General features: G+C 34.0%; 1 protein-coding gene across 1 annotated transcript; it reads right to left on the reverse strand.

Moving 5' to 3' along the window:
• Positions 1 to 305: 305 nt before the first annotated feature.
• LOC148309979 (uncharacterized) lies at positions 306 to 10,463 on the reverse strand. The gene is made up of 2 exons (XM_088259200.1): positions 9,535 to 10,463; positions 306 to 7,549 (listed from the first exon to the last, which is right to left on the reverse strand). Exons 1-2 carry the CDS (start codon positions 10,358 to 10,360, stop codon positions 7,413 to 7,415), a joined length of 963 nt encoding a protein of 320 aa, XP_088115326.1. The 5' UTR covers positions 10,361 to 10,463; the 3' UTR covers positions 306 to 7,412.
• Between the last annotated feature and the right edge of the window lie 11,634 nt (positions 10,464 to 22,097).

Here is a 22,097-nt window from a genome sequence, read left to right on the forward strand (position 1 = left end):
TTGGACAGCTTTACGCCACCAATGGACACTTCTCCATTCCATTCGTAGAGAGCCCTGCACATGTATCCCTGCATATTCCCCATAGATGTTAAACATGTCAGGGGAGAGTATGCATCCCTGTCTTACACCTTTCTCAGTGTGGAAGCTTGCAGTGTTTATGCCATTGATTCTTACGATTGCCTTACTTTGGGCATAAAGTCCATGGATGAGTTTTATCAAATGGGATGGGACTCCCATCTCCATGAGTACTTTTCACAGATGTTCCCACTTCAACGTTAGGTTAGGAGGTACAAAAATAAAATGTCTCAGATTTTGACAGGTTATATTTTTCATACAAGTTAAAGATACATTAACAATAATTCATAAAATACAAAAGGATACAATATTACATAAGGATATCAGTCTTTATACAAGGAAAATTTAATGTAATAATAACTCATGGCGGATATAAATTTCAGTTATTTAAGAGATCAAATTTCAAATAAAAATTGAACTTTTATGTTAAATTTGTCAACTAAATGCAGAACTATCCTAACCGCATATAAGGATTTATATCCTTTTGGCAGTGGCGTGTACAGAGAATTTATTAGGGTACGCAGTAGAGGTAGGTAGCAAGGTAAGCTGGTACTACTTAACACATTGTAGTCGGGCGCTTCGAACAATAGACTCTAGCCTGTAGCGGACGTTTTTCGCGATTAGCGAAAATATATCGCTTTCTTAAAATTGACACAATTTCTAAACCAAATAATATTTTCGATTGACATTTTCAAAGAAATCATATATGGCATCTGCTCATCAAAAATAAATTATAATCATAATTTTTAATGAAATATTCCGTATTTCACAATTTTAGAAGCATTGTAAACTATAAAAAATAGTCTTCCCTCCGAGGTATCATTCCCTATACAATGCTAATATATTCAAATAATAAAATACCAAACAGTAAACAAAACAGTGCGAGCGGTATGAAAAGTAGTCCAATACGTGAAATGACTCGAACTAAACTGGAGATTGAGATTGCATAAAAACTGGCAATGCCTTTATAAGCGACACACTAGCCCAGGCGTGGGGTATCTGCGGCCTTTTGGTTATTCTAGTGCAGCCTTTTGACTATCCATATTTTTTTAAATTGCATTTTTAACAATTTATATTGTATTTTTAAAAAAATATTTAGTTTGTAGGGGGGTGTCAAAGTTTTCTTTACTGCGGCCTCATGTTGAATCAGCTAAATGTGAATGTGGCCTTTTGAAATAGAAAGGTTCCCCATGCCTGCACTAGCCAACCCGGACAAGGCATCTCAAATAACGTCAGCAGACTGTCGCCTAGCACCCGGGTAGCAGATTACCCTTCAACGCGTTTTATTTCACGCTGATAACAAACCCGTATATTGCCGTTTCCCGCCGATAACCGACAGTCGACAAAAACGGCATTTGCCGTGTCCCGCAGTTGACCGACAGTCCGCGAAAAACGGCAAATGCCGTGTCCCGCCGACAACGTGTTAACAAGGTAGGGTAGGTACTGGTGGCGTTTTTATGTGTCACGCGGGTAAGTTAGGATAGGCACTGCTTATCTGCCTATATAGAAGGCACGCCCTTACCTATATTACTTATTCACAATAATAACTGCAAAAATTTTAAATGTAAAAAATTATGTACAGATTTAAGTTCAAAAAGGTACATTAGTGTTAATATTGACCAACATCTAAAATATCATAGCTACGTAAGTGAACTGGTAAAAATAAATAGGAAATGCACATAAAACATATAAATTTATATGTTTTTAAAGAAAACAGAAATATTTGTGTTTTTATTATCTAAAAAAATATTTCCAATTTCATACTATTTCTACGAGCCTTAGCGGCTCATTATTAGAAATAGGTATCAAATTGTGGTAGAGTGGGTTAGAACCCAGAAACTCTGACTTAAGAGTCTGCGACACTAACCACGGGACCACGACCCGACACAATTGATCACCCATTACCAATAGTTCTGCAATTGAGGTGACAAATTCATATTTTACAGATGGAATTTATAGATGACAATTTGTTTTCAGGAATTTGCGTGGAAACAAAAAAGAATAAAGAATTAATATGTTTTACATAATTAATACATATCGCTCACTCCTTTCAAGAACGTGATAAATAAAAAATCGTCAATTTTCAGTTGTGCGTGTTTTTGGAATGCCCGGAAAATGTACTATATCCCAGCAAAAGTGGCATATTTTTAACTTATTATTTACCCGCTACAGGGCAGAAAATGTTGTTTTTGCATTCTGAAGAAAAGGTATTGTTCAATTATTTTTTTTAAATATACTGAATATTTTTCAAATGGAGAAAAAACATTCAGGTTTTACCTAAAAAGATCTGTTGCACAGTAAAAAGTTCAATAAGTGGCTTGATATTTATTTTTAATACATTGTATTATATTCTTAAACTTTAAAAACGTTCTCCTGAGAAATCAAGTTTTTTGATTTATGACGTTCTTGAAAGGAGTGAGCGGTATGTGTTCATAAAAAAAGCAAATAAACTTAGTACGATATTTGTCACATAGAATTTCTATTCCATGTCAACATAAGAGTGACACAAATTGTATGAATCACAAAGAACAAACACAATATATGATCAACACGCTATGATAACAAACATCTGTGACATTCCTCAGAATATTTGTGTCGCCTACTTTCAAAATCCGCCAGATCCAATTTTATAAAATTTAAAAATAAATACTCTATCTGAATGCCAATTGTGGGTTTTATTGTCGAAAATATTTATATACTTGAACACCCTGCTAAAAAATACTTGAAAATAGCATTGTATTTCAAATTCCGCTATATTCATGGAACTCGCCTTCTGACCCATATCGGCCAATCAGAGAGCGGGGATAGGTCAAAAATTAAGATCACATCATTATCAGTTTGTGTCTCGTGTGTTTTTTTATTTAAATACTGAAAAAAATCTTTAAAAATGTTAAAATTCTCTATTTCATAATATTTTATCTAAAGATAAACAAATCTTTTAAGCATAAATCGCTCACTCCTTTCAAGAATGTCATAAATGAAAAAACTTGGTTTTTCAGGAGAACGTTTTTAAAGTTTAAAAATAAAATACAATGTATTAAAAATAAATATCAAGCAACTCATTTAACTTTTTAATGTGCAACAGATCTTTTTAGGTAAAACCTGGAGGTTTTTTCTCCATTTGAAAAATATTTATTATATTTAACAAAATAATTAAACAATACCTTTTCTTCAAAATGCAAAAACAAGACTTTCTGCCCTGTAGCGGGTAAATATTAAGTTAAAAATATGCCGCTTTTGCTGGGATATAGTTCATTTTCTGGGCATTCCGAAAACATGCACAACTGAACATTGACGATTTTTGATTTATGACGTTCTTGAAAGGAGTGAGCGAAATGTTACCCGGAGAATTTTGCATGTTTTGGAAAATCGACTTACATGGATGTGGCGGATTTTGAAAGTAGGCGACACATTTATAGTATGATGTGTTGTCAAGTTTTAAAATTGTAAAATTGATCACACAGAAAATGAAAAAAAAAACAGTATAAAGAATAAAACACAAAACACGAAATATACACAAATTTTTACCAAAATACAAACAGTTTAAAAGATTAAACAAACCTCAATTTCTTTCACCAGTTGCTGTATCTTCTCATTTTGTATGTAAATCTCTAATTTTAAATATTTATTATATTATCAGACACTGGACGATACATATATTAATAAATAAAATAAAAATTCAAAAACCTTATCCACACCTGATGGTGTGTAGGGCACTGCATCATATAAACGCAGTGATATCTTGATGGTTAACACACAAAAGAAATGTGATCAGCCCTCCGCTTCAGGTACCAGTCCAGGGTAATATTGAATAAATAGTTGACTGAGAAAATAAGATCACCTTTAGGGTATGAAATTTAGTATTTGATAAAGCTAAATCATATAAAAAATTGGCATACATTGAGTAATTTTTACATTTCTTTTTCTATCTTTAAAAATACAATTTTTTTTATTTAAAAAAAGAGAAATATCTGTGTTTACACAAATACTTCAATTTCATACTATTACTGTGACCCTAAGCGGCTCATTATTAGAAATAGGTATCAAATTGTGGTAGAGTGGGTTCGAACCGAGAAACTCTGACTTAAGAGTCCGCAACACTAACCACGGGACCACAACCCGACAAATCTTTGAAAATATGACACAGTTTAGAAACAAACTGAGCATAAATTTATGCAACAATTGGTTAATTTTTAAATGAATACTGACTGAATCAATGTGCTTAGATCGGTAAGGATTAATAACTTGCAAGTTAAATTTGGCGGTTTAGGATCAGACGGCACTGGCTTGGGTTACAAACGATATATAATGATTCAACATCTTGGACTTACGAAATTACATTGTAAAAGTTTTCTACGTAAACTATGATATGATTGTAAAAAAGTATGAAAATTTTCACTATTAGAAATAGTTTACTGCATTAAATATCTAGAAAATACATTTTGACTGTTGTCGGCAAAAGAGGTGTGTTAGTAAGAAGGCTACTTTTTAGGATACACATTTGAATTGAAAATTTTAAATACCTATCAGATCATGGTTTAAAACATGGGTGGCCAACCTTTTCAGCAGCCGGACCAGATTTCTTACCGGGCCGTAAAACAAAATTTCTTTTATTATCCAAAGGAAACATGAAATATGTACATCCATTGTTTTCTCCGCAGGGGTAGGCAGAAAAGAACGCCACACTCTTATGTCCTGACATACACTCCTCGCCTCCTTCACATCCATACATCTAGTCATACATGCCCTCTGATTACGCAGACTTTTGACACCGCCAGATTTTCGGTTCTGATTGATCTGATCGTGCCAAGTCTTTTTCGGTCGCCTCGTTCTGTTTCCCCGCTTACATTTGCCACATATATTTTCTTAGTCGTTCTCTCGTTATCCATTCGCTTCACATGTCCGTAGAGAAATTTTCTTTATTTTAGTATAGAAGAAGAGTTCTTTATTTTAGTATACTTATTTTCATCATAATCTAACGTGAAAAGTATATACCTTGTATATGAGTTCAGTGCATCCTTTTATACGAAGAAAATATGGAAGTCTTGGCATTTACAGGGCCTACGGCCTGTCATTGGCTGGGTTAAGTGACCCCTTTTGCTGGCAACAGTCGATATTACACGTTGTTTATCTAACTACATTATAATATATGAATAATGAGCATTGATAATACCTTAAAATACTGCTTATGTATGCACGAGGCAAATTCTCAAATACATGATTAAATTCTCAAATACATGATCTAATTCTCAAATACATGATCGAATTCTCAAATACATGATCAAATTCTCAAATACATGATTAAATTCTGAATTACATATCATTAACCTTCCCCTCCCGGTGATATGTCGCTCACTCCTTTCAAGAACGTCATAAATCAAAAATCTTCAATTTTCAGTTGTGCATGTTTTCGGAATGCCCAGAAAATGTACTATATCCCAGCGAAAGCGGCATATTTTTAACTTAATATTTACCCGCTACAGGGCAGAAAATGTTGTTTTTGCATTTTGAAGAAAAGGTATTGTTTAACTATTTTTTTTAAATATACTAAATATTTTTGAAATGGAGAAAAAACCTTCAGGTTTTACCTAAAGAGATCTGAGATTTTTGTTTTTGATGTTCTTGAAAGGAGTGAGCGATATGTATAATTTGATAAAAATACCTTACAGATTCTCTGTACTGTAATTTGAATGCTCCATTAGTCCGAACAGAGGGTGAATTTTCAGCATTCGGATTATATAAGTACAGTGGAACCTCTCATAAAAAGCATAATTCGTTCTGAATTACTCATGTTTCACTTACTCGTTAAGTGAAACATGTTTTATAATTGAAATATAAGTTTATTTTAAAATCACTATAAATATTTTATTATAACTTAATTATAATGTCTACCGGTTTCCAAGCTAACCACTTCTTTACCAAGACTGATTAATACTATTAATCAGTTATATTTTAATTATAAACTGTAAAATCACAAAGTTATTGAATTATATAAATATTGAATTATATAAACATTAAATAATTTAAACATTTTTTGTTATTTATTGTAACTGCAGACAGTTGGTAGAATTCCATATTGAACTGTTGGGTAATATATCCAAAATTAAACACGGTTTATTTCGTTGAATTCTACATTTATTTATGTATATTTTAATATGTGACGCGTTTCGTCTTCTTAGGACATTATCAAACACTCCTAAAAAGTGTTTGATAATGTCCTAAAAAGACAAAACGCGTCAGGTATTAAAATATACAGTGAAACCTCTTTATTATTTTTTGACATCTCATCAAAGATGAAGAAGAATATGGAAGTCTGGGCATTTACGGGGCTTACGACCGTCATAGGCTGGTTTAAGTGATCACTTTACACACGTGTAACATTCACCAATTCTACCCATTATTGACAACCACACTACTCAAATTCTTGGAAGTTCTATATATATGAACCAATTTAGAAACCTTGTTCATGAATCACTAGAACTTCACTAGAGACATCTATTGGTGACCTCTATATATCGTTCCTCGAATAATCGTTTTCCCGGATGTGTCGTTTATTTCTTCCACCCAAATTAATTTCATACAAAAATAGATCGCATCGATCGTTTCTATCCACCATTTTACCGCATTCATCGTTTGAATTATGCTACAATTTGATATAATTTGTCTGTTTTTTTTTACATTCTTTAAAATTTTCTTAATTTTGTTACATTCGACGACAATATTACTATGTGTGGGATACAGACTATCGAAAGCTTGTGTGACGGATATAGCAGAAGAGGTCTGAAGATCTTTGGGTTCTGTTCAACTTTGTATTTTTTTTTATTTAATAAATACATTTATTAACATCTATAACTTGTATTCTTAAAATTTCAACCTACCAATGGTTATGCAGGTTGGGAGGACGGTATTTTTACTCGATCGTATGTCCTTGTGTATTGACTTCTTTATCCAGCATTCATTGTTTTCCCGCATTCATAGTTTATTTCACTAGGTCCCTTTAAAAATGATAGATAGAGGTTTCACTGTACATAAATAAATGTAGAATTCAACCAAATAAACCGTGTTTAATTTTGGATATATTATGTATTACCCTACAATTTTTTGTTATGACTGTCTGGACTAGCCCTTTCTTATGCAAAATTTTGCTCATTTCAGCTCAAGGCAACTTTTCAGCTTTTTTTTGCTTGCTATGCGAATTACTAGTTATGAGAGATTCCACTGTATTTACCAGGTGAAACTTAAATTAAACATGGATAGATTTTACCGCAAAGGGACTGCCGAATCAATTAATGAAATACTTGAAGATAATATTTAAAATTAAGAGTGAGAGACCTCTGTTACCAGTTGTCGAGGAAGTCCAGACCAGTCTTGGGGAGTGAGCAGGGAACTGAGTCATCCGTGTCGCACAGCGACGACTCAGTATCACCAGATATGGAAGAACCGATTCCTAGCAGAGCGTTTGCTTCTTCAAGGCCTGAAACAAATGAAACATTGCATGCTATTATATTTATCCATATGGTATTAGCTTTGCGGAACGACGAGTGATGATTTGACTCTATCGACCACTACACCCTCTAATGAGGTTCTCATATCGCTCACTCCTTTCAAGAACGTCATAAATCAAAATTCGTCAATTTTCAGTTGTGCATATTTTCGGAATGCCCAAAAAATGTACTAAATCCCCGAAAAAGCAGCATATTTTTAACTTAATATTTACCCGCGACAGGGCAGAAAGTGTTGTTTTTGCATTTTGAAGAAAATGTATTGTTAAATTTTTTTTTAAATGTAATAAATATTTTTCAAATGGAGAACAAACCTTCAGGTTTTACCTAAAAAGATCTGTTGCACAGTAAAAAGTTCAATAAGTGGCTTGATATTTATTTTTATTACATTGTATTATATTTTTAAACTTTAAAAACGTTCTCCTGAAAAATGAAGTATTTTGATTTATGACGTTCTTGAAAGGAGTGAGCGATATGGTACACAACATTTCTAAAAAAAAAACAACTAAGCACAATAAAAATAATAAAAATAAATTACAGTATCGAACAGATTAATTGACATAAAACTTTTTTTCTTCAATGTATTTTCAACACCCTCTAAAAAAATGTTTTAGGGGTGTTCCTTGTATTATGGACCAGGGCTGCTACTGAGATGATGAATAGCGAGAAGTATCACCCAATTCTACTGGAAAAGATACTACCAGAGATACAAAAACGAAGGTCAAATGGTAATGGAACATTTCAGCAGGATTTAACCCCCTGCCACAAATCCAAAAAAATGATGAAATTTTTCACACAAAAACAATGAACTGTGCTGGACTGGTCAAGAATTTTGCCAGACATAAACGAAATTGAAAATCTATCGGCAATCTGTAAGAATCGGCTCTACAAAATTGATTGCACTACGGTGGAAAAGCTCATTTTGTCCACAATTCAGGTATGGTTTTGAGATGAAAAATGGTATCCGCGTGCCAAAACCTTGTATAATAGATGCCAAGAAAAGTAAAATCATTGATTGATAATTTTATTGTTTTAATCAATGCGTAAATATGTTATGGAGGAATACCTAAAATGTTAGCCTTGTATTTATTATATTTATAGAGATATTATGGTCATTAGAAGCAATGTTAGCAAATCCAAAATCATGGTTTTTGAAAGAGATGAATGTAGATCTGAGTGTGAAATATTGGTAAATGGGGAGATTTTGGAACAGGTAGATGATTTCATATATTTGGGTAGTATGTTTTCTAGGGATGGAAAGATTGACATAGAAAGGAGAGTGAATGCTGGGAACAGAGTGAATGGTGCACTAAAATCAGTTTTAGCAAATAAAAATCTATCAGCGGAAGCTAAACTGGCAGTACACAATGGAGTTCTGGTTCCAACCCTTATGTATGGAAGCGAAGCATGGAGTTGGCAAAAGAAGGATGAAAGCAGACTGAATGCAGTCGAAATGCGATCCCTCAGACGAATGTGTGGCAAAACGATGTTTGATAGATGTTCGAATGATGAAATAAGGAAAGAATGTAAGGCTGAGATAAGCATTATCGATAAAATTAAGAAAGGTGTGTTGAGATGGTTTGGACATGTGGAGCGTATGAGTGAAGAAAGAACGGTTAAACAAATTTATGGGGCGAATGTAGTTGGAAAAAGAAGCAGAGGAAGACCGAGGAAAACTTGGCACAATCAGGTATGTCAAATACTTGAAAGCGGCCGGGTCAGGAGTCGTAATAATCGTCGGGTATGTATGAGGAGATGCATGAATGTAGAAGAGGCAAAGAATGTTTGAAAAGACAGAGTGGTGTGGCGTTCGATTCTCTCTGCCTACCCCTGCGGGGAAGCGGCGTGATGGTTAGTTAGTTAGTTAGAAGCAATGTGTACAAGGTACACAACACCGGTAAGCAAACGCTCCAAACATTTTAACAAAAATAAGTAGAAATAATTAAATTTGTCATACCTGAAGAGCTTCTATAGGCAACACTGCCTTTTTTAATGGTAATTTCTTTGGTGAACCTGTTTGGCTCCATGGGCGTGTCGTTTGCGCTCACAGACCCGCTGTGAAAATTAGTTTTGAAGTAATTATCAGACGACGCGACTATCTGGCACTGCCTCCCGGGGCTAACTAAATGTTCCCTTTCCTCCGCGCTACCTTTATTTTGTCTCTTATTCCCGATCAGTTTCGAAATAAAACCGCCGCCTGAATTCAAACTAGAATCTTCTATTTTTATATTCGAATGGAATTCTATTTGAGGTTCTTTTGTTTCGAGCTTTTCGAATTTTTCGCTCGATTTCAAAGCGGTCTTTAGTTCGGAGAGAACTTTCGAATGGGAGATGGCCAGTTCGCTTTTCAATATCGGCGGAGTCGTCGGTTTCGCGTTTAAGCGAGGTTTTACCTTCACTTGTCGCTTTTCGGCGAAGGAACAAAGATCTAATTGACTCTTGTTGTGGAAACTAAATGGAGATGAGTGCTCATCGCGATATTTCGTCGACTCATCTCGTATGATTTTAACACCGCACTGAATGTCAAAATATGTTAAAATATCTCTTTTATCGAAGGTTTTTTCTTCCGAGTCTATGTCTAGAGGGTCCAAGAACGCGTACTTGACGGCGATCTCCGGTTTGATGATGCATTCGTCCACTATGTCCGATTTTTCGGCGTCGCTGAGCGTTTCCCACAGGTTTTCGTATGCGTTTTTTGTCTCTTCGATGTCTTGGTGTATTCGAGTGGCGATCGAATTAAGGTTGGAAAAGTATTCGTGCGCCGCGGCGGCCAGCCCCGCCATCGTAGCGATGATATTGGCTGTGAACAATAATGTTTTGTTTGTTTTGAGTCAACGCGAAAACACACAAGTACGCGACCATATACAGAGGTGCGGCCGCAATAACAAACGTCAAATTTTCAATTGCGCAATGTTGCAAGCATGAAAATTATTGCCAGGAGAAAAATAATTTAAGAAATACATACTCTGATGGGGTAATTTTGACCTAATTATTGACGCGTATTCTTCTTTTAGGAATAAAAAAATTGTTTTGTCTAGAATTTTCACTCATGAATGATATAAAACTGTATAAACTTTGTCCACCTCCATAGTGTAGTGGTTAGCACGCTGGGCTACTATGCTGGAGTAAATATTAGTGATTGTTCAGCCGTATATTTTTTTAAAATGACCCTGGACTAGTACCTGAAGCGGAAGACTGATCACCTTTCCTTCGTGTATTAAACGTTCAAGATAACACTGCTTCTTTACGATGCATTGCCCTATGCACCATTTGGGTGCGGATAAGGGTTAGAAGAAGAAGAAGACAGTAACTTTAAACATAAAGAGTAAATCCACTTACAAACAGAAATACGTAATCAAACCTTTCAAGTTTTATCCTTATTAGGAACATGATAAGCCGTCCGGGCTATCATGTTCCTAATTAGGATATCCGTGATAAGAGTCCGGGCGTTTTCGGGTAATTCCAAAAAATCGTAATATAAAATATGATACTCGTATCATATTTTATATTACAAACCTGTATTCCAATTTATCGTCGTTCGATTTTAAGTTAAAATTTCGGAAAGAATCCTAACATACGCGTATAATTAGTTTTTGCACCTCATATGGTTGAACAGGTTCTTCTTCTTCTTTTTAATGGTTTTTCACCCTTCTTGAGTGTTCTAGCCAGTGTCGAGTTATTGTTGAACAGGTTCAATAATTTATTTAGCTAACCAAACAATTGGTACAGCTAATCAAACGCATTCTCGTTCTTTGAGTTGATAGTTGTTATATCAACTGTTGTTATTAGACAGGTAGGTACACATATAATTTATTATTGAGATCTCGACAAACAAAATGAATGGCTTGAAAATCGTTGGCTATTGGTTTTAATAGGTAATTTGCGTCAATAAGCGTCGTAATTAACTGGAGAAAATGATTATTTTAACTTTACGAGGGCTGGGAACAGGGAATGAGGATTGGCGTAATATTTTGTCACACAGATATTTCGTTTGATATTGGACGTTTTAAAAATAAAATTAATGGTTAAAAATCAAATTTTTTAAAATGTATTCAAAGTGGTACTCATGATTCAAAGTAGTATTGAAAATCTTGTATGAAAACTTGAGTACATATCGCACGCACAGACTATGACAGCGCGCTGCGCAGGCTTGCCAACTTGACGACCAACGCACTTGCTAGTCTTAAGAATAAAAGATGTGGGCAGGTATTCACACTGACAGTATATGTAATACTATTTTTTTTAAATGCTAATTTATTTGAAAAATATAGCATAGCCTCATTTTTTTCATTCAAAAACCTCATTCAGCCTCTCAAAAGCCATTCAAAAGCCTCATTCAAAAACCATTTTTTTGTCAAACTTCCAATTTGATTTGTTAAAAGCCCAATTTTGATTTGTAAGGTGTCAAAAATGGTTTTTAAAACGTCCAATTTGAATTGAAACACCTATACAGGTACTATAAAGTGAAAAACCCATACAAACCTGTATAGTATTCTCATTACAAGGTCAAAATGATGTGTTATTATTGGCTAACAAATTAATATGAAAAATCACAAGACTATCGGTACGATTCTTTTTGAAACTTTAGATATTTTAATAAAACGAAAAACGGACACCGCTATACGTCATCGGGTGTGTTATGGGGCATATCCCTTTATGTATCTGCTTTAAAGATAATAGTTGTAGTGTGGATTCGTTTCTATGACGTCATTCATTGCCAACTAACGAAAACAACGTTTTTACGAAGGTGAATTTTGCAAAAGAAAATATTGATTATATCGGCTGTTGTAAACCCAAAGCGAGTCTTACACAATCCTTTATAGGTTGAGTATGTTGAATTAGATATTCCTGTGATAATATCTTATTGTGAATACCCACTTTGGCCTATTTTCGCAGTGTACTTGCTGACTATTTAAACAAAGTAAAATATTTGAAATAATAGAAAGAAAGCGGTTTGTTCATAATTTTATTTGAATCAATTAAAATTTCAGAGAGAATAACATTCATAAATTTATCTTTAATATATCTCTGTTAAGTATATTGATATTTTTTATATTATATTTTCTATAAATTTTAGATAATGATTTATTTAAAATATGTCAGGAACATGGAAATAAAACAATAGAACCTAATTGCTACGGAAAGAATCATGAATCGCTATTGAATAATTTGCAAACATAAATTGTCACCAACATAGCAATAAGGCATAATTAATTTTGCTTGAAAAGAACATTCCTCCCAGGTTTTAGATTGGCAATTGTGCACCACATTTTAATGTAAACCTTTTTGTTGTTGTTTTTATTATGTACACAACCATGTTGATTTCATACTATGGTAGAGTTCTGAAAACTAAAGTTTTATAGATAAATCTAAATGGGCTGCAGGTCAGTGGCGTACACAGAAAATTATTTAGAGTAGGCAGTAGAGGTAGGTAGTAAGGTTAACTAGGTACTATGTAGTAAGTTAGAGTAAGTACTGGTTGCATTTTTAATATGTCACGCGGGTAAGTTAGAATAGGCACTGCTTTTCTGCCTATATGGAATGCACGCCCCTGCTGAAAGATTGTCTGGGTCCCCTTCAAAGTATTCACCTCCCCGAAGCACACACTTATCCCAACAGTGTTCCCACTTTAGGAAACAGTCGTGGAACGCTTCTTGTGTAATGTCCTTCAGCTCTTGCCTTAATCTCGGGAATCCTCTCAAATTCTCTTCCTTTTAAAGGTCTTCTGAGTTTGGGGAACAAAAATAAGTTATAAGGAGCAAGATCAGGTGAGTAGGATGGGTGGGGAAGATCAGTGATCGAGTGTTTGATCAAAAACTCACGAGTTTTGTAATCTGAATGGGCTGAAGCTGATGAAACGACAATGCTCTAGCCCATTCAGGTTTCAAAACTCATGAGTTTTTGGCCAAACAGCCTACCTTGTTCTTTTTCACCCACACTACTTACCTGATCTCGCTCCTTATGACTTTTTCTAACTCCCCAAGCTCAAAAGACCTTTGATAGGAGGAAGATTTGAGAGGATTCCCGAGATTAAGGCAAGAGCTGAAGGATATCACAAAAGAAGCATTCCAGGACTGTTCCCAAAAGTGAAAACACCCTTGGGATAAGTGTGTGCGTCGGCGAGGTGACTAATTTGAAAGGAATATACCCAGACTTGTAATTTCTAAATAAAGTACATTCTATTTTATGATTTGAGTCTACATATCAATTGAACAGACCACATATCGCTCACTCTTTTCAAGAACGTCATAAATCAAAAATTGACAATTTTGTGTTGTGCATATTTTCGGAATGCCTAGAAAATGTACTATATCCCAGCAAAAGCGGCATATTTTAAATTTATTTTAATTATCCGCTACAGGGCATAAAGTGTTGTTTTTGCATTTTGAAGAAAAGGTATTGTTTAATTATTTTTTTAAATATACTAAATATTTTTCAAATGGAGAAAAAACCTTCAGGTTTTACCTGAAAAGATCTGTTGCACAGTAAGGTTCAAAAAGTTGCTTGATATTTATTTTTAATACATTGTATTATATTTTGAAACTTTAAAAACGTTCTCCTGAAAATTCTAGTTTTTTGATTTATGACGTTCTCGAAAGGAGCGAGCGATATGTCTTGCATAAAAATTGTGATACATATTTTTGGATTACATTTTTTTTTAAATAGATACTTTTAATTTACATTTTATTTCCTCAGAAAAATATTCACATTTGGTTTATACATAAAAACATATTGAATTGAACCGGCAATTCCATTTCGTACATTCCTACACTTCCATTGAACAAATAAAATTGTTATTGCGTTATATTTAGATGATAATAGTATGAAGTGGCGGATATTGCGCTTGGGAGGCCCCAGACTTTCCCTACACCCTGCCGTGTTCCACATGTACCATGTGAGCAATGTGTGCTACGCTTGCTATGAGTGCTATGTGCTACAAGAGCGCAATCATTCATCTGGCAGCTTTGGGCAGTAAGCACTATGTATTGGGCGGTATGTGGCTGCCCAAATCTAGGTGAAACAATGCAAAGTCGTAATATAAAAAATTAACCACTTGATTCCTTTCACGTAAAAAGTTTCCTTAAAGTATTTGGACACATTCAAAATGTTAATAATCAATCATATATATTTGACCGTTCCTAATCTTTTCATTCAAACCCTTTTCTGCACCCCTATGGTGCATAGGGCACTGCATCATATAGACGCAGTGTTATCTTGATCATTAACACATGAAGGAAAGGTGATCAGCCTTCCGTTTCAGGTACCAGTCCAGGGTAATATTGAATAAATATTACAGTGAAAAAATCACTTATATTTATTTGACCCCCCCCTAGGAATCGAACCCGGGACCTCCAGTATGATAGCCGAGCGTGCTGACCATTACACTACGGAGGCAGACAATCTTTGTCCAAGTAAATTATTTGACTTGATAATACGTACAAGTGATTTAAATTTAATATTGTCCGCATCCAGATGTGGTGCAAGTAGAAACCAGCCTATGACGGCCCAGACTTCCATATTCTTCTTCGCTATGTTAAAATGTCAAAAAAATAAATGCTTGATTATGTTATATTGAGGAGAGTTTTGAAGCCTCCCTGTTTACAAATCCGCCACTTCTAATATTGTTCCTCTTTGATCCCTATTAGCATCCAGTCGATGCAAACTTCTGGTATGACACAGTGTCTAAGTCAATCAAAAACATAAAAAGACAAGGTGATCATTCCTGCACTCCTGATAAGTGCATTTGGGAATGGAATACAGTAGAACCCCGGGAATCAAAACATACTGGGGCTGTGGCCTGTTCGGATTTGGAATAGTCCGGATAAGCCGAGAAATTAGTAATACAGTACATACATAGTATTTTACACTACACCTGTAATGGTAATGAAGTACCTACTGTGTGACATTGTTTCTTTTAAGTTATATGTACATTTATGTATTAAATGTTAAATCAAACACAGAAATTTTGAGTCTACCAAGTTGTGTTTTATTGTTAAAAAAAATATACAAAAACCAATATTGTGACAATCGTTTTGCCTAGTTATGGCATTTCCAAACGAATGTCGTTAAATTTCAAATTTCATTTAAATTTCAAACAAATATCGTCATTTTCAAACATTTGTTTGAAAATGCCATAACTAGGCAAAATAACTGTCACTATAATGATTTTTATGTGTTTTTTGTAACAATAAAATACTAATTAGTATACTCTAAAATTTGTCTGCCTCTGTAGTGTAATGGTCAGTGCGCTCGGTTACCGTTCTGGAGGTCCCGGGTTCGATTCCCAGAGGGGGTCTCATAAATATATGTGATTTTTTCACTCTTATATTTAATCAATACTACCCTGGACTGGTACCTGAAGCGGAGGGCTGATCACCTTTCCTTCGTGTCTAAACCACCAAGATAACACTGTGTTTATATGTTGCAGTGCCCTATGCACCGTTGGGGTGCGGATAAGGGTTCGAACGAGACTCAAAATTTTTCATTTAACATTTAATACATAAAATAAATATGTTTTTTAGTCTTTGTGTGTTCCTTAAATGTTTTCCTACAAAATCTTGATTTGGATTCCTGGAGTTTTACTGGTGTATGTTTATAATATTATGGGAACAAGTGGTTTGGTAATGTTTTAACAGTAAAATGCATACAAAAGCTTACTCATATATGGTGAATCCACAGTAACCTTTTACAAATGAATGCAAACGAGTGAAATATCAACAGTAATTCAACAATAAGTCTTTTCTTCAAGAATATCAATTAGTAGATCTGTAAATCAAAAAAGGGCATATCGCTCACTCCTTTCAAGAACGTCATAAATCAAAAATCGTCAATTTTGAGTTGTGCATGTTTTCGTAATGCCCAGAAAATGTACTATATCCCAGCAAAAGCGGCATATTTTTAACTTAATATTTACCCGCTACAGGGCAGAAAGTGTTGTTTTTGCATTTTGAAGAAAAGGTATTGTTTAATTATTTTTTTAAATGTACTAAATATTTTTCAAATGGAGAAAAAATATTCAGGTTTTACCTAAAAAGATCTGTTGCATAGTAAAAAGTTAAATAAGTGGCTTGATATTTATTATGATTAAAGAAAACACTTCGTTTTTTACCACTTGAGTTTTATTAGACTACATGTTTCAGAAGTTAAACTTCCATCATTCAGGTCTGTATAATAACAGACATACAGACCTGAATGATGGAAGTTTAACTTCTGAAACATGTAGTCTAATAAAACTCAAGTGGTAAAAAACGAAGTGTTTTCTTTAATCATTGTAACATGTCTTACCACAAAGTTAATGCCGAAACAATAAATTGATATTTATTTTTAATACATTGTATTTTATGTGTGAACTTTAAAAAACGTTCTCCTGAAAAATCAAGTTTTTTGATTTATGACGTTCTTGAAAGGAGTGAGCGATATGCGTAAAGGTAGACAGTGTTAAAATAAAGTATTTACAGGTAATATAGTATACTATGATGAAAAATAACATTTTATATACAAGTTATATGCATAACAGAGAATGTAACAAAATTACATACATGGTTGAGAAGGTACGTTAAGATTTGTTACATTAAGACTCTAAATAGTAAATAGTAGGACAATACACTCCCAGTTTTCCGAGATGGATTTGAAAAAATCCCATATAATTCATTTTTCTGGTTAAACTATGAGAACGTAAAAAAAATGTAGTCTAAGAGAAATAAAAAATTAACTAACAAACTAACCATCAAGCCGCTTCTCCGCAGGGGTGGGCAGAGAGAATAGAACGCCACACCACTCTGTCTTTGCACACAATCTTCGCCCCTTCCACATTCATACATACCCGCCAATTATTCCGACTGCTGACCTGACCACTTTCAAGTATTTGAAATACTCAACCATGCCAAGTTTTCCTAGGTCTTTCTCTGCCTTTATTACTAACCATATTCGCTTCATAATTTTATTTAACTACCCTTTCTTCTTTGTCAACCTCCATGGTATAATGGTTAGCGTATTTAGCTACCGTGCTGGAAGTCCCGGAGTTCAATTCCCAGGCGGGATGAAAATAAATATTGGTGATTTTACACTCTAATATTTATTTAATATTACCCTAAAGCATAGGAATGATCACCGTGCATTCATGTAAGTGACGATCAAGACAACACTGCGTCAATGTGATACAGTGCCCTATGCACCATTGGGTGCGGATAAAGGTTAGAAGAAGAAGATCCTTTCTTAACTCATTTGATTCACATGCCCAACCATCTCAACACACCTTTCTTAATTTGATAGATAATACTTATCTCAGCCTTGCATTCATTCCTTATATCACCATTCAAACATCTATCATACACAAATTTATAAAAATACTCCTGTTTTTATAAAATACATTTTCAATGACTCAAGCCTCCAGGATAATCCGTTTTCCTGTTAATCTGACTCCGGAAAATTGGGGGTGTAATGTACTATGATGAAAAGTTACATTTTACACGTTATATGACAGAAAATGTAGCGTAATTACACGAACTGGTTGAGAAGGTACTTTACGATTTGTAACATTGGGACTCTAAGTTTTAAATAATTATCGTAGGACTTTCTAAGTTTGTTTTGTGCAATAAGGTAAATTGAGAAGTTTAATTAGTGTGCGATATACTCTACTTGAGATTTGAGAACATTCCTATGTGAATTAGAAAGAATTGTTACATTGAAATACAACCGAAACTGAGACTTATAATTATGACTGATATCGTTCATGTCAAAGAATACCGCAAACAAATATTATGTATTTTATTTATTGTTTCGGCATTAACTTTGTGGTAAGACATGTTACAATAATTAAAGAAAACACTTCGTTTTTTACCACTTGAGTTTAATTATAGACTACATGTTTCAGAAGCTAAACTTCCATCATTCAGGTCTGTATAATAACTAAAATATAAAATATAAAATTGTTCTATAAATAAGGATAGGGGGAAAGTAAGGGGAAGGGGTTAGTCAAGGAACGGAGTTTGAAAACAAAGGAAAAATTGAAAGCAATGGCGAAGAATTTTGAAACAATATATTATTTAATAAATTATTATTAGAATTCAGGTTTTTTTGTATTTCTAAATTTTCAAGATAATTCATAATTTGGCCTTTATATGGAACAAGGTGTAATAATTTTAATTTATGGGAGTGAAATGAGTGATTAGTATCTATTATATGATTTGCAAATTCCGAAAAATAATTACTAACAAGACCGCTTTGATGTTCTTTAATTCTAATCTTTAAATTTCTCGCAGTTTGGCCAATATATTTTCTATCACAATCTCCACACGAAATTTCATAAACACCACTTTTTTGTAATAAATCAATTTTAGATTTTGAGTTATCGAGGATTTTATGTAAATATTATGTAATTTTGATTTTAATTGTTAGATGTGTCGCCCAGTTCTTTGGACACGTTGCGCGTGGCAACGAGGATAGCCTGGAACGACTAGTTGTGATCGGTAGCCTGGAGGGAAGGAGAGGGAGAGGAAGATCCCCCACACGATGGACCGATCAAATTAAGGCAGCAGCAGGCACCTCAGTGGTTGGAGTGCTGCGTGCGGCAGGCAAGGGATAACTGGAGAAGAGTCATTGCTTCTGCAAGGGTCACAACCCTCAGCAATGAGGAATAAGACGGAGAAGAAGTGTCGCCCACTTTCAAAATCTGCCAGATCCAAGTTGATTTTCCAAAACATGCAAAATTCTCTGGGTAACATTTATTTTTAAAAGATTTGTCTATCTTTAGATAAAATATTATGAAATAGAGAATTTGAACATTTTTTTAGATTTTTTTCAGTATTTAAAAAAAAACACGAGACACAAACCGTTGATGGCGTCATCTTAATTTTTGACCTATCCCCGCTCTCTGATTGGCCGATATGGGTCAGAAGGCAAGATCCGTGAATATAGCAGAATTTAAAATACAACGCTGTTTTTAAGTATTATTTCAAGTATAATATAAAAATATTTAAAACAATAAAACCCACAATTGGCATTCAGATAGAGTATTTATTTTAAATCTTGCAAAATTGGATTTAGCGGATTTTGAAAGTAGGCAACACATATATCTTCTGATCATTGTATTGTGATCGTATCTTGTTTAGATGAACGCTTCACCGAAATGCTTTCAGAATGTTTATTTTTGGGCGGAAAAATTACTAATTCATGTATACAATATCGCTTATCCCTTTGATTATCATATTTTGAAAGTAGGCGGCACAAATAAAGTACGTTAATTTTTTAAAGTATGTTATTTGCATGTTATGTGCATGTTCCGAATCTCATGGACAGCTAGACACACCAACGAGTTCATTCGTCTTGTCTCTGGCTAGTGTCTACCAATTTTGCAGCCAGTTTATATCCTCCAAACCAGCTATGTCATCTGACCATCTTTTTTGAGGTCTTCTGATGCCTTTTTTATTCTCCCAAGGTCTTCATCTCTGAAATTTTGAGGTCTGTTTTGTGGGGTCCTGTCTTGCAATATGTCTGCCCTTTGCCACTTGATTCTTGCCACGCGATCCATGATATCCGCCATTTTTGATCTGTTCCTGATTTCTTATTTTATCCTTCAGGCTTAAACCAAGCATAGATCTGTTATATTTTATCAGTTTTTATATTTTCTCATTTGATTATTTTAAATATGCTTCTGACCTTATGTTTTTCTCATTTATTTCTTTTAAATATGCTTCATATGCCTATTTATTATACTTGTTTTTTGTTATTATATTTTGCCATGTATTAGTATTAGTTTTGGTTATTTAAAAAATATAATTTTTGTAACTTTATTATTTGTGTTCCAGTCTTGTTAACCATAATCCCATGTCCCAAAATGAGAAATAGAAATTACTCATCGGGAATATTATATATATATGACTTATGTATGTAATATGTTTTGAAAATAAATAAACAAAAAGCTTTTCATGGATCGCTGTAGGCATTTGAGTGCATGTAACCGGGCAGTTATCATTAATGATAAACTAAAAAAAAAAAAAATATATATATATATATATATATATATATATATATATATATATATATATATATATATATATATATATATATATATATATATATATATAAATATATATATTTGGAAGTCACCCAGTAAAAGAACCCGGGACCTCCAGAACGGTAGCCGAGCGTGCTGACCATTACACTACGGAGGCGGACAAAACGATACAAACGATATATTATTAATAGTAAAAAGCTTCATTTCATCTCACCAATAGATGTCTCTAGCGATGTTCTAGTGATTCAAGAACAAGGTTTCTTAATTGGTTCATATATATAGAACTTCCAAGAATTTGAGTGTTGTGATTGTCAATAATGGGTAGAATTGGTGAATGTTACACGTGTGTAAAGTGATTACTAAAACCAACCTATGACCGTCGTCAGCCCCGTAAATGCCCAGACTTCCATATTCTTCTTTGTCTACCGTATTGAGAGTCAATAATATGAAAAATAACTCCTATAATTGGAGATAATCCAGATTTGTGAACAAGTATTTGAATACACTCAAAATGTTGTAAATAATAAAGAAGTCATTGTTTAAACGCGTTTAGCTCAGAGATTATGGCTGATTCTTTATTTACAGGGATAAGTTACTATGGATTAATTGATGTATTTGTGAATAAGGTATTGGTTTGACATGAGCGATACATATATATACAGTGAAACCTCTATCTATCGTTTTTAAAGGGACCTATTGGATTAAACTATGAATGCGGGAAAACAATGAGTGCGGGATAAAGAAGTCAATACACAAGGAGATATGACCGAGTAAAGATACCGTCCTCCCAATCTGCATAACCATTAGTAGGTGGAAATTTAGATGTTAATAATAATAATAAAACCCTTATCCGCACCCCAATGGTGCATAGGGCACTGTGTCTTATAAACGCAGTGTTATCATGATTGTTTTACTTATGAAGGAAAGGTGATCAGCCCTCCGCTTCAGGTACCAGTCCATGGTAATATTGAATAAATATGGCAGTGAAAAAATCACTTATATTTATTTTTACCCCCCTTGGGAATCGAACCCGGGACCTCCAGAACGGTAGCCGAGCGTGCTGACCATTACACTACGGAGGCGGACGATGTTAGATGTTAATAAATGTATTTATTAAAACAAAATGCAAAGTTGAACAGAACCCAAAGATCTTCAGACCTCTTCTGCTGTATCATCATCATACAAGCTTTCGATAGTCTGTATCCCACACGTTGAAATATTGTCGACGAATGTAAAAAATTTAGAAAATTAAAAATAAATTTAAAAAAAACAGACAAATTATATCAAATATGTAGCATAATTGAAACGATGACTGCGGTAAAATGGTGGATAGGAAAGATCGATGCGATCTTTTTTTGTATGAAATGAATTCGGGGTGGAAGAAATAAACGACACATCCGGAAAAACGATTATTCGAGGAACGATAGATAGAGGTTTCACTGTATAAATATATATTTATATATACGCTTAAATTTTTCTTGGTATTTTATCTTTTGAAATATATG

The sequence above is a fragment of the Brachycentrus maculatus genome, unplaced genomic scaffold (assembly GCF_059751285.1).
Source record: "Brachycentrus maculatus isolate JH-2025_06_01 unplaced genomic scaffold, ASM5975128v1 h1tg000114l, whole genome shotgun sequence".
Lineage (NCBI taxonomy): Eukaryota > Metazoa > Arthropoda > Insecta > Trichoptera > Brachycentridae > Brachycentrus > Brachycentrus maculatus.

Excerpts from the sequence above, each read along its gene's own strand:
- LOC148309979 (XM_088259200.1), bottom strand. The coding sequence starts at position 10,360 with ATGGCGGGGCTGGCCGCCGCGGCGCACGAATACTTTTCCAACCTTAAT. Across the intron at positions 7,550-9,534 it reads TGCCTATAGAAGCTCTTCAG|GCCTTGAAGAAGCAAACGCT; the intron begins GTATGACAAATT and ends CATTTGTTTCAG.